Here is a 16,038-nt window from a genome sequence, read left to right as displayed (position 1 = left end):
CAATTATTTTTTGAGAAATTGAAAATTTTATTTAGAAAATGAAACTAAAATACTTCAGTAAATTTAAATTAACTTTTTTTTTAAAAAAAGAGAAGCATGAAAGATTGAAAATAACTTCCCAAGTTACATAAGGAAGTAATGTGGAATGTATCATTTCTAACCAAAAACTGGCTTCAGTATATTATCTCAAATTATTAGTGAATAAAAGAAAAATAATCCACTTTTTTTTTGCCTACTAAAATAGTTAAGACTCTAGCTTAGAAGACCTTTGTGAAAGTCAGTTCACTCCCACTATGAAGGCAAATTTCTTCCCAATAAATAAAAAAAAAAAGGCTAGCCGTTTAGGGATACAGTATGGATTTAACAAACTACTTCAGCACAAATAAATCCTTTGCCCGCTTTTAGTGAATGGCATATTAAAAGAAACTATATTCTCTAGCTCCTGATAAGTTGAGAGAACAAAAACATTTATGCTGATGCTAACCAGTCACAGAATTACATTTCAGTTCTCACTGTTACAGATCTCTAAGTTATGATCTGTGAATTAAGAGTGATCTACAAGAAAACCACCAGCAATTAAAAGAGTGTCTTCTGGCCGCCATACAAGAAGTATTCCAAGTACCATACCAAGCCAAAAACAATGTAATTACTGTAATAAAAATTTTGAACATTTCTGCTCGAAATCACATAGAACTTCTGGCTGTCACTGAAAGAAGTAAATTACTTTCCGTGTATGCATTAGTTGTAGAGAGTTATCAATTTGGAAAGTTAGCATTCCATTGGATCAGCATGCCACATCAATTCATCTTTTTATCACCTCTACTGTAAGGGCTGCTGTGGAAGCAGAAAGGAAAACAAGCTTAGACAAAGAATTCAATCATCTCATAAGCACTCAAGAACCACTTTAGCTCCTGTGCCAAGCCATCAAAGCTGGTCTCATATTCCACAGGAGAAATGAACTACAACCTGCTGCTTCAGTTAGCAACTGATCTCAGATCAGTTTTAGAACCAGTAATTCAGCTTCCGTATCAGGACTGGAATTGCAATCACTGGAAGGAATCAAGACATTAATAATGTAAGACAAACCTACATCTGATACATTAGCCAAGATATCTCAATCCAGCTGATATTTGCCATTAGCACAGACAGTGGAACTGCAGAGAATAGCTCGCTTGCTAAATTATAATTAGAAGTTGAACCAGCTCATGAATAAACAGTAGCAATCCCTTCATTTCATTTTAGAAGGTCTGCAATCTGATGATGCCTAAGTATTTGAGAATAACAACGTTAACTTATTAGCACAGTCATAACTGTTTTTAACTCGATTTCCTAAGGAAACTAATTCTTGAACATATTAGGCAGTTCCATCAAATTTCACAGACAGAAGTTAAAAACAGAAGGGGAAAATCACAGCACTCTAAAAATCTGAACTTTAATGACACGCATGCTATAGTAGCCTAACCTTCTTAGAAGGATATTTATCTCATAAAGACACTAGGCCTCGTGCTCTCAAAACCCTATGACCATGGAAGCATTATTCCACTAATCCTTTCCTATATACAAGGATATGCCTCTGCTTGCTTACTGCAGATGCCAAAATCAAGGCCAACCTGCCACCAAGGAGACAGCACCCCTCCTCAGATGGCCATATGCACACATAGCACAGTGTATATATGTACACTGAAACCTGGTTGTGCAGGGTGAGATCCAGCTTTTGCTGACATGACAGGAGCATAGTCAGCCTTATGTCCAGGAAGGACCCTAGACTCTACATAAGAAGACAATATTGTACAGAATGAGCCAGAATTGTTTTCAGTTATAAAGTTATTTGCATAAAATCCCTCACAACACTTAAATTAAGATTTCATAAGCTTACCATGGCTGCTAACCTGAAAAGCTGTAATTAAACAACCGAGCACAGGAATATACATGTTAAAAATTATGTGCTAGAATAAGAATTTTAAAAATTCATTTGACTTACGTATCTGAGTCATCTGAGCTGGAGTCATCATGACTTTGTTCAGACTTCCACCTCTTGTGCCTATCAATAAGCTCAGTCAGGTAGGAAATTTTCTTGGCATTTCGTAAAATGAATTTGTGTTTTAAGAGTTCCTTTGCAGTAGGTCTCTTAACAAATAAAAATAAAATAAAAGAATTACTGCATTTGAAAGTGTTAAAATCACTCACTGTAAGAAGGTTAAGAAAACTAGACCAGACTTGATGCCAATGAGTACTTACAAAGACAGACAGTGTCTACAAATAAGATTTCTACCTGGTATTCTAGAGAAGTGGGACTGTGTCTATTCTTATGTAGAAACTAAATGATAAAACACTTCCTAAGTATCAAACAATATATTAACTTGTCTTCCTTTGATGCTTAAATCATGGGGAGCCTGGGGCTTCACTCACAGCAGAATTTTCTAACATCCCTGTGGTTATGAGAATTGCTGTCTCCATCCGGAAGATTTCTGACTTGTTTGTGCAGTGCTTTACAGACCTACTGCTTAAGGGTTAAAAAAAAAAAGTCCACAAGAAAATCACTCCCTTTTAATCCAGTTTCGGCATTAAGATTAGACACAGCAAAAATCTCTTCAAGTAAAAAAGAACGGGTTAAAAAAAAATTAAATGTGATCTATTTATAAAATCTAGAAAAAAAGCACCTGGACCTTGAAAAGTCTCCAAAAGTAACATACAGTTACCCATGTTTAAAGAAATAACTGAAAAACATTCAACCAGCAGAAATCAGACAAATCTTTTCTCTAGAACAAGTATAGGCAAAGGATATTTTAAAATGAAATAGCAAAAAAGCGAAGGAAAAAATAATTAAAAAATGTGGAGGTGTTGTGCTTGCATAATGGATTCCAGTGATTTGATAATGTAGAGACTTCTGGACGTAATTTGTTAAATTGCAAGAACACACACAAAAAAATCGCCTGCACGCTGGTTATGATCAATACTGTTAATCCCAGGAAAGATAATGAAGTAAGCTTACAGTTTGCTTACTTCTAAAAAACACAATTGCAAATAAATATTATTGTTACCAATAAAGAAAAAAGTAATTGAATCTTAAAAGAGCACAATGAAACTTCTAGTCAGATCTTTCCCTATAAATCACTGATACAGGTGCTTCCTTTAAACTCCTGTAAACAAGTTTTCCCATAAAGAATTGATGTAAACCAGTCAAGTTCCCAACAACATACTGAAAGATGCTGGAACTCACAAAGCTTGGGTCCTTGTTCAAGCAGGCTTCAACAAACTCTTTGAGGGATTTACTGAAGTTTCCTTCCAACGTTGGTGGATTATTCTTAGGGATGAGGAACAAAACTTTCATTGGATGCAGTTCTGAATGAGGTGGCTCTCCTTTTGCAAGTTCTATGGCTGTTATGCCTAATGACCAGATATCTGCCTGCAAGAAACAAGCCTGTTATGATTGCGTCAGAGAAAGAGGAAACAATATTGATTTCAAAGAGAGATTTTGTATCTTTATTGTAAATCACTTCATTAAATTTTTCTTGTAAAAATGGTCTCATCATGTGGTTAATTACATAAAGGAAAGGACACGGAGCTTATCAGTTGCTTTTATGCTACAGCATAAAGCAGCTCTTATTATTAGAGCTAACAAACTTACATCAGTTACAACTGATTTTGAAACAAATCTTTTTAAATATAGTGGTAAAGGTATTACAAACCAGCACCTAACCATATTGAAGTTTCCAATTCAAATCATTCAAATCCAAGGCAGGAAATGATACTGGAATAAAAGATGTCAAAATATGCAGAAAAGGTTTTTCTTCACTAAGCATCAACCAGTACAACTTTAAGAAATGGAACAAATCAGAATGCATTTCTTTCTGGGGTTTAACATCATCTTATATATCATTTTTATTCATGGACTAGAGAAACATGGTCTAGAACAGTATTATTCAACTTTTTCAACTCAAGATTTCAACCAGTTAAATACATGGTCCAAGTACTTGGTCCCAGCTTCTGAAACACAGGAAATGCTTTTCTACCTGCTTTTCCTGGTAAAGCTCCTGACAGCCAAGATGGCTTCATCTAAACGAAACTTCTCTAAGTCGAACACGAAGACAATGCAAATCCTAAGGCTAACTGTCATGTTAGAAAGGTAAATCAAATCATACTTCTGAGACCAGCGTTAAGACTCCTAGCATTTAACTTCAGTGATGAGCTGAATTCTTATTGTTACTGGATGTGACCGTACACATACTGGTTTGTTAGGTAGGATAATTTACATATATTTGTTTTACAAGTTTTCATTGTCAAAATGGTCTACTTGTTCCAGGGAACACAGACTCACTAGATCCAAATCCTACTGCCAAATCTGCCTGAAATAATGGATCCAAATACTTAGTGTTTTGCTGAATACAGTGAGGGAGGTGAGGAGACAACTGGAAAAGTTGTCTACAGATGTGGTTAATGCTCTGTTCCTGGAGATGTTCAAGGCAGGGTCAGACCAGGCCCTGAGCAGCCTGATCTAGCTGTGCATACCCCCCTTCATTGCAGGGGAATTGGACTAGACCTTTAAAGGTCCCTTCCTACTCTAAGGATTCTATGATTCTATGAACAAAACAGACACAGAAATCAAAAGAACGGGTGAATAAACCCCTCGGAAAAACAGGATAGGAAAAACAAATCACAAATCGCTCTTCCAACCAATGATAAGGTACCATTTTAAAATAAGCATGTTTCGATTTTCCTGTTTCTTCTGAAGCAAAAGTAGAACAGATTTATCCTCAAATACAGTTCTCAAGTGATTTCAGTGCCTGACTTGATTTCCAAACAGCATTTGGAACATTGCTGTGCCAAAAACAGATATATTTCCAGGTGCTAGATAAAGTCTTCATTTATCAACACAGTTACAGAATCACAGAATCATTAAGATTGGAAAATGATGACCATCATCTAGTCCAACCATCAACCCATCCCCATCACGCCCACTCACTGAAGCACAGAATCATTAAAGTTGGAAAAGACCTCCAAGATCACTAAACCGCTGCTTCTCTATCAGAGCAGGTCCCCTCTAACTCGTGGTATCCAACCTTATGGCTTGCCTGTGTTGTAGCTAGTGAGGAGGAACTGTCTAGGGCTGCATATATACTTTAATTACATATTTCATAAATAACAAAAAGTCTCAAATTGAACACAGAGAATTACATATATAAATAAGCTCCAATTTTTCTTAACAACAGCTTTATCAGCTAAGCTCTCCTCAAGCCTGAGTCTAACTGTGAATAACTTTCCTCTGACAGGAAATCTTTTCTTGGTTATGGAAGAAAAATGTAGCCTGCAAAGAGAATTCCTCATGTTAGCAACTGAGCATTATTTCCACCTTATTCTAAATCCCAGTTTCTCAAAAGAAATGTGTTAAAGTCATAAAAATGGATAACATTCTTCTGTCAGACTTTCAGTCCCAGAGGAAGCATGTATATACATGCACATATTTATACGAAATAAGTTCATATATGTCTGTGTGTATGTGTGCATACTTCTTTCTTCTATGTCCCTTAGGTATCTAATGCATTCTACTTGAAGTGATCTTTCCCCACTGCAAGTGAACAACAAAGTCCAACAAACCCAGCCCACACAATAGCTCTTTGAAGTTGCAGCTTCCTCTGGGAAGCATCAAGAATATTAAAACAAATTCTCTCTGGAACTGTACTGTCTCCTGAGAAAGAATATCAAAACAGATGCAACAGATGCAAGTACTGACTTCATGTGTATCTATCTATGCATTTCCAGGACCTGCTTGTCTCTGACAAGCAAACTTCAGGCACAACACGTGCAAGACACTTCTCCAAATGTGGGGGGACAATGTCAAGTGGTCTTTGGGATGAATCATCCCAATCACTCAAACAACCTTCCAACGTTACGTTTACCCCACATTAAAATTTTTACAGTTTTAAATCCTGAACAAAAATTACTCTTCCAAGTTCAAATGGGAGTTGGGAATTTGTTCTCTGCACTACTGGCATAAAAAATTTCTTTTCCTTGTTCTAATGAGTAAAGTTTAGTCTGACTTTGAAACTCCTCTAGTTGAAAGAAACAGGTTTAGTGTAAGAAAAAAAAATTAAATTAAATACTTAATTCTTCTATTAGAAACAACGTAGTAGAGAGGACAGAGAACTAGTTAAGGGAAAATTAAAGCAAGTAAAAGAAGATGACTTTCAGATGAAGAAAGGCATCAAAAACATGAAGAAATAAGAATTGACAAAACTAGAGAAATTAGACAGGAAGGAAGGATCTTACGTGGACATTAAATCAAAGAGAAAATAAAGTGGAAAAAATGAAATACATGATATGGGGAAAGATAAATACAAAGCAGGAAATAAAATAATGAAACAGGTCATAATTTTAACAGAACTATTACAGTCATGGTTTGACTTTTCACTGCTTTTCCAATGGCTGATTTCCCATAGCAGTCAGATTTTTATTATCTCCATGGATTACTTGGGCCTTAAAAGCAAACTTCAAGAGAAAATGAAAAATGAAGTTTAATTTTCTGCCATCAAGTACTGCTCTCAGACTAGCTACTTAACTCTTTAAAGTGCAAATATTACAGCTCACTTACAGAACATATCTGGAAATATTATGCTCTCAAATATACGGATGTGAATCATTATTTCCTGAAGTCCAATAGAAGGCGCTGAAACTTCACTATCCATTTCAAAACTATTATCTTCTGTGACTAAACACAAGTATTAGAGTGCCTTGTAAATACAATTGCTAATATATGGTCTGAGATAAAAATAATACAACAGTTCGAAAATGGGACTGAACTGAGTAAAAACAGAATGAGCAAATCCTGTGTGAGAAACACATGGCGTATCAGAATATGCGTAATGCAGTCCAAAAGCCCCACCTTGCCTTGAAACTACAATATGAGGAACATAAATGGCGAGTTGAATTGTCAAGATTCACATATTTTAACATAAATACATAAATTGTATGCATTTGCTAAATCCTGAATTAAAATAGTACAGTATCCTTAACAAAAGATAGAGATATTACTGAAATATATTCGCATAGCACACTTTCTAAAAAATAAAAAATAATGCTATATTAAACTGTCACAGTAGTTTTAAAGTTTAATGAATGTCAACATGAATGTTAAGATAATGAGAAGACAAAAAATAAACTTTTAACCAAAAATATTTTGAGTGTTTCACATGAGGAAATTCCTCAAAAGTTTGTGTCTTCGATTCTAATAATTGTTTACTAGAATGCTTAATTCTAGTATCCAAATAAATATATTTGGATTCAGATGAGATGTAACTGTATGTTAATATCTGAAAATGTTTACATTGGAAATCGATATACTGGAATATCAGTCCTTGCACAAATTATGCTGATAACATAGGGCAGGCCATGCTCTGGAAACCCACCAACTGCCCATAATATTAAGAGGAATGATAAAAATGCCAAATCAAAGACCTTAATCTTTATTACAATGATCAGCAAAACTGAAATACATCTCCCACCTTTGAATCATAAGCAGATTGCTTTATTACTTCAGGTGCCATCCAAAATGGTGTTCCCACAAAGGTATTCCTCTTTATTTGTGTATCTGTTAGTTGTCCTGCTACTCCAAAATCTGCTAGTTTTACTTCTCCTTGTTCAGATAGCAATACATTAGCCGCTAGAGTAAGGAAAGAGTTGAAATTAAGAGATTTGATTCTGCAAGGGTCTTCATTTATACTTCATGAGCTCTTCAAACACTGCTAGAAAACAAGAACAGTTTACCTTTAATATCTCTGTGGATTTTCTTTTCTGAATGTAGGTAATCAAGACCTTTGAGTATCTCCCTCAGTATTGTTGCAATCTGGGTTTCATCAAGTGAGCCAGGTTCTAACTAGGAAACAGAAGAAATATTTATGTGTGTGTGTACGCGTTTATGAAAGGAGAAATGAAGAGACCAGAAACAGAACTGAGTATAAAAGAAATTACTCATTCTGGCATACTTTAAAACTTCCCATTTGCTAACTTTGTAACATGAGATACAACAAAGGTTATCTGCAAACAAACAAAAAAAATAAACCCACTACAGTTCTAAACTAAGTTGTTTTATGACCAACAAAGAAATACTTCTCCAAAATGCTTTTAGAAGTTTGTCAAAGGCTCCACAAAGGCACAGTTAAAAGTTATTGCTTTGTTGTGGTCGTGTCATATGTCATAGATACACGTGGTTTGAAAAGCATCTACATTGCAAACTCTTTCTTAAGATCATACTGAACTTAGATGGGCAAACCTACAGGCCTATATGGACCCAAATGTCAAAAGCCTGAGAAGGAAACAAAGGCATTGAAGACACCACATCTATCAAATATCATGTCACTATGTCAGATGAGATTTTGTGAAGCTGTCCAAAATACAACTCAAATCACTATCCTGACAAAGCACTGAATAAGTTCTTTTTTCATACAAAACTGAAGGAATGGATCTGCAAATCATCAGAAAGGCCACTACCTAAAGGAAGCTTCTTAGCCAGTAGGGGAACTGTGAAAGAACAAAACCGAAACTCTGACAATTTGCAAATACTCAAAATGGGGAGTGGGCAGCGCTGAGCTCTGCTCTGTGTGACAGTGACAGGACCCGAGGGAACGGCATGGAGCTGTCAGGGGAGGGCAGCTGGGGGTCAGGGAAAGGGGCTGCACCAGAAGTTGGTGGGCATGCAACAGGTTGCCAGAGTTCAAAGAGAGTTTGGACAACAATTTCAGACAGAGGGTTTTCATTTTGGGTGATCCTGTGTGAAGTCAGCAGTTGGACTCCGTGATCCTTACGATCTCTTCCAACTGGGGATATTCTATGCTTCTACTCCAGTATTATAGTCTACCCAACAAGAGCAGCCACTGAAAAGCATTTCAGAAAAAGATCAGTACAAAAAACACTACTACAAACCTCAGCTAGTAGGCGGGAGAAGAGGTAAGATTTCTTGCGATGCTGACAACATACTATTTGTCGTATTTTGGTAGCCTTACCTTCAATCTTTTTTTACTTTTGTTTAGCTTTGAAAACTTCATCCTTATAAATTATTCATCTCAGCATCGATATTACCTCAGCCAACCTAACATTTATACAGGAAGATTTGTTCTTGAGAGCAATAAACAAGCATATGTACTGCCACTCTCCGTGGCCCACAAAGATATTCTCAGGGCTTTGCTTCCACTAGGCTGTAAATGATAGTTCAAGAGTTGGCAACATGATATAGCACATCTAAAAGTGGTAAGTGAACATCTGACAAAAGAGGTTATCCCAAGTGGGCAGGAAGTTGTGAAAACAGAATGTGACTGAGAATATTAGTGCTTGTCCTCTTGTCACAAACATATCAAAATTGAAAACTAATGTATGCATAATTGCATTACATGCACTTTCTCTTGTAAGGTGTGACTTTGCAAAATGCCACTGTGAGCTGGTCTTCTTCAGCCTGAGGAAGTCTCCAGGGAGACCTCATTGCCCAAAGAAGTTGTGGATGCCCCATCCTAGGAGGCACTCAAGGCCAGGCTGAATGGCGCCCTGGGCAGCCTGATCTGGTGGTTGGCAGCCTTGCCCATAGCACGGGGTTGGAGCTGGGTGAGCTTTGAGGTCCCTTCCAATGCAAACCATTCTGTGATATTCAAGCAAAAAAGGCACAAGGCTAACATGTCACGTGTACACTTCAACCATGGAATTCAAGGTCCCCATTCAATCTTACCTCATGCTCAGAAACAAGATAAAGCAAACCAGTTCTCACACCAGATTTCAACTGAGAACCATGATGTACACGTTAGAGTTAGGGAAACATGCTGCATAACATGAACTCAAGATGGATGAAGCACACACAAGACGCTTTAAGTACAAATTCTTACATGATGATGTCAGTTCCAAGGCAAAATTTGTACTATCCTAGGCAACAACTTACAGATAAGTAAGTGATCATCACACAGGTCAATGAGTGGGATTAAAAAAGAATATAAAGAAAATTTGAGCATATGTTTTCTTTCTACACCTTTTTATAGCATCAAGTTACAAAAGCAGTGTCTAGTCACTTTTCTGTGTGGACAACAAATAATGTCATTTTTCTTTCAGTGTATCTTTATCAGGAACGTTATTCATTTCTACATAACCACAGAATTCCTTAGAATATTCCTGAAGAATACTTAGGGGACATGGAAACTAAAAGTAGAAATGAGTTCAGAAAAGTAATTACAGTGAAAACATGGCAGCTCAATTGCAGCAAGTCTGTATTTAGTCAACCCTCCTCCTATTTTCAGAATATCACAAGCAGAATTCCTCCACATGAGCCCTTATTCTTTCACTACATTTTTTAGTTGCCTCAGATGACAAAAAATTATGCTATAGGAACAGTCAAGTCTAAGCAGGAATAACAATTTTCACATACCTCAAGCATGCATTTTTATATTTATAATACAATTTTTAAAGCCTACAACAAATACAAGATGGCATGCAATTTTCATAAACCCTTTTTTAATGTCTGAAGTGAATTGTCAGAATCTAGCCAAATAAAATGTAATATGCAGCTAACTTTTTGAATTATCATTCAAAATTGGATAATTCTTTGTTAATTTAGGTGGTGCGATCAACCTCGTCTTCCAAATATCTCTAACTATTATCTCTATAAGCTCTCTTTGTTAAACAGATTCCCTTGCAGATTCTATATAAAACTCCATGGGGGAAGAGAAATGTAATGGATTTGTCTCACTGAAATGTACAATTTAAAAGAGTTGTGTTGGGTTTTTTTCTTTTCTTTCTTAGCATGACCATGAGGAGTTGTGCTAGCAGAATGAAGAGACAAAAAATACTGTTTTCAGCCTCTTACATTCCATAACTAACTGAAGATCAGCACCCCAAGATGTTTAGGTCACAATTTCAATGCTGTTTCTTAGTTTATTTCCATCTCTAGAAATAATCCATTGTGTCACATGGAAAATAATCTTTTCCTGAGATTGACAAATGCTTTTTCTTCTTTACTAAAAAAATCCAAATTAAAAGATTTTATTTAAGGCACCTTTATTTAAGGCTGGTTACACTACCTTCCAACATAAAAAGTTATAATCTCACAGTTGTAAGACCATTAACTTTCTGTTATTGTTACAACAAACTATCACAGACCAATGATGCACTACAGCATTGAGTTATAACTGAAGGAAATAATTCTGTATCAACAAAAATCATATATTATTTACTCACTAGATCGAGTGCAGAGCCTCCACCCAGATATTCCATTATTATCCATAACTTTGTATCCTGCAAAACAGAAACCAACAAAAAACATATCACATTTTTTAAAAAATCATTACTGGTAAGTCAAAATGAGAATCATTCCATTCTTCTTGCAAAAGAATCCAAACTTTTATAACACCAATAATTCTTTAGCTGTTCCTCTAAAGCACTTATAGATTATTCTTTAAGAAATCAAAATTTTTAGTCCTTTCTGCTGAGGAATTAACTTTATCTACCACAAGCTGTTGACACAACCATGTGTGCTAAAATAATAACAAAAAAAGTTAAAACACTTAATCTCAATCAACAAGAGGAAAGCTAATTCACATTTACCACCAGGTAACAGCACGGACATTACAAGTTAATTACTTCTAAATAACTGGTGCATGCTCCAGTTCTTATCATGGAACCTGTCCTGCTGTCTGCTACTAGTACTATTCTAATACAGATTGTATCAAGGTAGGAAGAAATTTCTCTTTAATCCCCGCCAAGGAGTGATGCAGCAGAACAACTCCTGCCTTCATGCTGAAAGCATACTAGAACATCTTGAGCATCTAATCCAATGGTCAAAACCTCAGAACTGGGAAATGGAAGACTAGAACCAAGACTGGACAATCATTCTGAAGCTCTGAATAAATTATTAAGTCCCAAAAGCCGCTCACTTAGTTGTTCTTATGACTTTCCTTAGTACAATCAGCAAAGTAATTTCTGAGATAGGAAAAAGACATGGGACACTCAATGAAAATGGAGCAGAATAAACTCCTACATTTCAAAATCCTCATGACAGACATTGATTCAAAATTACATCACACAAATTATGTTTCCTTTCCTTAGTATAAAATGTCTTGATTTCATTGACTGTATTCACACAAATACAGCTAAACATTTTCTTTACTAACTTGACTGTGCCTAGACTGAATTTCATGTAAGACTCATTATTCACTTCCCTACATTGCTTCATTTTTTGGAAAGGTAATTCCTCACTTTTCTGTCTCTGATCTAATGAAGAATACAGGCAAGTTTTCTCCACTAATGTTCCTGCATCTAATATATGCCACAAATCGTACCATTATTAGGTAAGAAGTTAAGAGTTCCAACATCATCTACTATCTTTAACACAGATCCAACTCAACTCAGATACTTGCTTAGGAGTCAACTAAACTAGTTGACTTAGGAGTCAACTAAAACTTTTCGACTAGCATACAATCTTGTTAAAAATATTCTAAAAGAACTGGAACACATTTTTTAGGGGAAAAAAGTAACTCTAAAATACAATCTATCTTATCTACATAAAGCATTTGGATAACGCTTACTTTCTGCAGATACCACAGATGTCCAGAGAACTACTGCCCACCATGAAAGAGTCCCTTAACAGTCCTGAAAAATGCACTCTGCTAGCAAGAGTTTTTCAGATTTTGCCCTAAATATTCCATGTTCTGACAGTTCCAGAACAAGCACGCATCAGAGTGGTGCCTTCCAGAAAGTCACTTTACCTTCAGAAATCTTCCTAAGCCCAACCAAAATTAATACATATATAAAATTACATACATTATATACACGTTTCCACCTGAAAGCTTGCTTTCCAAAGCAGTGCGAAATGCTTTGAATATTTCAATTTTATGAGCCTGCAAACGTACATGTAATAATAATTTCAGTAAAAAAAAAAACAAACACACCAGCTGTATTACTGCTTTATATTTCAACTGAAAACTGGGGTGGGAAACAAAAAGGTAGGGCAAAGGAAATCCTTGATCCTCTCAAAAAAGGGAAAGAAGAAGTCAAAACAAGACACATCACTATTTTTCTACTATTTCAATTATGCTGTGGATTTAGAGAAATAACAACTCTCATTAAGATATGACAATTTTTCTTAATTGTTGGCAAAACCAGACAGTAAGTTCTTCAGCTTCAGAATAGTTACTTAAGCTGCAAATCAGAAACCTAGAAGTAGGATAAAATACTTCTTAAAAAATGAATATAATTTGAATTATGTAGTTACACAGTCACATAACACAAAGTTATACAACCATGAATTACAAACATCAGTCTTTTAATCACTGTTCATCCTTTTCATTTGTTACTGAAACCATCACCAGCTGCTTGGGGGTACACGTCTAAATTTACAATACAATAGCCATGAATCCAGAAAAACAAGGAATACTACATTGTAAAATATATCTAAAACTCAGGAAAATGTATGTTTGTCCTAATTGCATTTCCACAACTGTTTCGATATCCCAGTTTGAAGCTCAGTAATAGCAACTTATTACAATAGCAGCATTTTTTTATTTATGTAGCTTTAAAAGGGATCTTTGATTCTCTGTAGTTCAATCTCCCCCTTGCCACAGGAATTCTGCTCAACTTCAAATTTATCTATTTTTCAAGTCTTCAGCATTCCTGTAATATATTCAAATAGATGAAATTGCTGTAAAGAATCTTACTATCCCCTTTGACTAGCTCCAGCTGAAAATCTTTGATCTACACAAATTGGTTAACAAAGAAAATAAAACAAAAATAAAAATAAATAAAAAATAAAAATAAAAAAATCACTTTTGGTGAAAGTTTTAATCAACTGCTTAATGCATATTTTAATTTTAGAGCCAGCAGCCTGAATACACTTATTTTATGCTCTGCACCAATGACAACCCCCAAGTAGAGCACCATTGTCAATTCACTCCAACGTGACTAGAGCAACACATCTCCCTTCTCCTGGTCCTTCCTTTCAGAGCATCTCTTGCCTATTTCACATTCCTTATCCTACTGTCACTTTCCTTTTTAAAGCTGCAGAAATTCCTTTTTTTTTGCATGCACTTCTTTCATTCTTTAGCACATATTCCCCATTTTTCCTTTTGCAAAACACCAACATCACTACATTTTCTTCTATAGTCTAGATTAATAATTATATATTACACAAAATCACTTCATTTTCAAAAAGAAACTACACTTACATACTCAGACTAAGAACACTAATTGTTCAATTTTAAGATCCGAAGATTAATTTTCTTATTTCAAGCCTCAGTCCCAACAAAGCATTCATTTGACTCCCAGGTACAGTGGAGCCATGGTGAGTCAGCAATCCAAATTTAGTATTACTGTTTCTCTAAATGAGCGCACTAATGAAGGCACACTGTACATTCCCTTCTTCACAGTAGCAAAAGAGGTTTTCCTCACATGCCATGAAACTGAGGAATAGAGCAGCTTTGGAATCTAAAAGAAGCTTTGTTACAGAAAGATAGAATTTTTATAAATCCTTACCAAACTAGTTTGTTCTTTTAGTTTGACTTTAACTCTGAAACCAGACAAAGACCTTACAATAGCAGTATCTCTGATGAAGAATTCACCATTCATTTACCGTAACAGCATGAAATGACTAGTAAAATGAGTGCAGTCACAGCAGGTAAAGAACATCTCCTACCATGTGAAATCAAGGACCATCCATTTCTGTCCTAAGTACACAGTTATTCACAAAAAAAATCTCCCTCTAGAGATCCAAAGGCTGATTTTAGCAGAAATCAGAGCATAAATACACAGAAACACACAATCAAAATTAAAATGTTTCTTTACGAGTCATTATGAAGTTAATAAAACATTTAATAAACACAGAGAGGCCTAGCTTCAGAGAGCTTGTGTTTTTATTTATTCATCTAGCTGTAAGAACATACACACACATTTCTTTGGAGTGTGATATTAAAAAAAAGAGATTGACTTTATATAATCAAGCCCAGGTGTAACAAAAGTACCTAAATTATCTTTCTTGAGGGAAGGCAGGATCACCGAGGATAAGATAATACAGAGCCATAAATGAAAAGGATCAGAAGGACTGGAAGTGACAGCACCAGCTGACCTATGCAGCATTTCAGAATTTAGCTGATTCTTAGAAGAAAGAATGACTCTATGGTTCTATGATTCTGTGACTTCAGGTTGGAAAAGACCACTTAATGTCATCTAGTTCAACCATCAACCCACCCCCACCATGCCCACTATGTCCCTCAGTGCCACACCTATATGTTCCTTGGACACCTCAACGGATGGTGATTCCATCACCACTCTGGGCAGCCCTTTCCAATACCCGATCACTCTTTTTGAGAAGAAGTTTCTCCTAATACCCACCAGAACCTCTCCTGGCACAATTCTAAGCCATTCCCTCTTGTCCTACCTCTAGTTACAGAAGAAAAGACGCTGAACCTCCCTTCAGCACAACCTCCTTTCAGGAAGTTGTAGAGAGCAGTGAGGTCTTCCCTGAGCTTCCTCTTCTCCAGACTAAACAATCTCAGCTCAGTCGCTCCTCAAAATACTTGTGCTCCACACCCCCCACCAGCCTTCCTACCCTTCTCTGAATACGCTCCAGGGCCTTTCTTGTTGTGAGGGGCCCAAAACTGAACATAGTACCACTCTATGTGTGGCCTCACCAATGCCAAGTACTGAGGGATGATCACCTCCCTGCTCCTGCTGACAACACTATTTCTGATACAAGCCAGGCCTTCAAGGCTACCCAGGCACACTGCTGGCTCACATTCATCCAGCTGTCAACTAACACCACCAGAAACTTTTCCTTTGAGCAGTTTTCCAGCAACTCTGTTCCCAGCACACAGCATGGAACAACATGAAGTTGTGACCAAAGCGCAGTAGCTGGCACTTGGCTTTGTTGAAGTTCATACAATTGGCTTCAGCCCATTGATGCTGCTCATCCAGATCCCTCTTCCTACTCTTAGGCAGATCAATACTTCCTCCCAGTGTGGTGTCATCTGCAAACTCACTGAGGGTGCACTCAACCCTCCCATCCAGATCATCAATAAAGAC

General features: G+C 36.3%; 1 protein-coding gene and 1 long non-coding RNA gene across 7 annotated transcripts in view; both read right to left on the bottom strand.

Moving 5' to 3' along the window:
- Nucleotides 1–16,038, bottom strand: part of LOC128071612 (uncharacterized) — a 679,004-nt gene that overhangs the window by 511,742 nt on the left and 151,224 nt on the right. The gene's annotated exons all lie outside the window — the stretch shown is intronic.
- The window catches only part of STK24 (serine/threonine kinase 24), a 57,517-nt gene that overhangs the window by 8,121 nt on the left and 33,358 nt on the right, over nt 1–16,038 (bottom strand). For 3 of the 6 annotated variants that reach the window (XM_052664391.1, XM_052664386.1, XM_052664390.1), the window contains 5 exons: nt 11,206–11,262; nt 7,762–7,870; nt 7,500–7,657; nt 3,221–3,406; nt 1,982–2,127 (listed from right to left, as the gene is read on the bottom strand). In XM_052664391.1, coding sequence (XP_052520351.1) covers nt 1,982–2,127; nt 3,221–3,406; nt 7,500–7,657; nt 7,762–7,870; nt 11,206–11,241 — 635 coding nt within the window. In that variant the 5' untranslated portion in view covers nt 11,242–11,262. The remainder of the gene's footprint in view (nt 1–1,981; nt 2,128–3,220; nt 3,407–7,499; nt 7,658–7,761; nt 7,871–11,205; nt 11,263–16,038) is intronic. The other 3 variants (XM_052664388.1, XM_052664387.1, XM_052664389.1) reach the window with 1 other exon arrangement.

This window comes from Tympanuchus pallidicinctus, unplaced genomic scaffold (genome assembly GCF_026119805.1).
Source record: "Tympanuchus pallidicinctus isolate F22 unplaced genomic scaffold, pur_lepc_1.0 scaffold6, whole genome shotgun sequence".
In the NCBI taxonomy this organism is placed as follows: Eukaryota; Metazoa; Chordata; class Aves; order Galliformes; family Phasianidae; genus Tympanuchus; species Tympanuchus pallidicinctus.
This window is presented reverse-complemented; position numbering and strand designations above follow the sequence as displayed.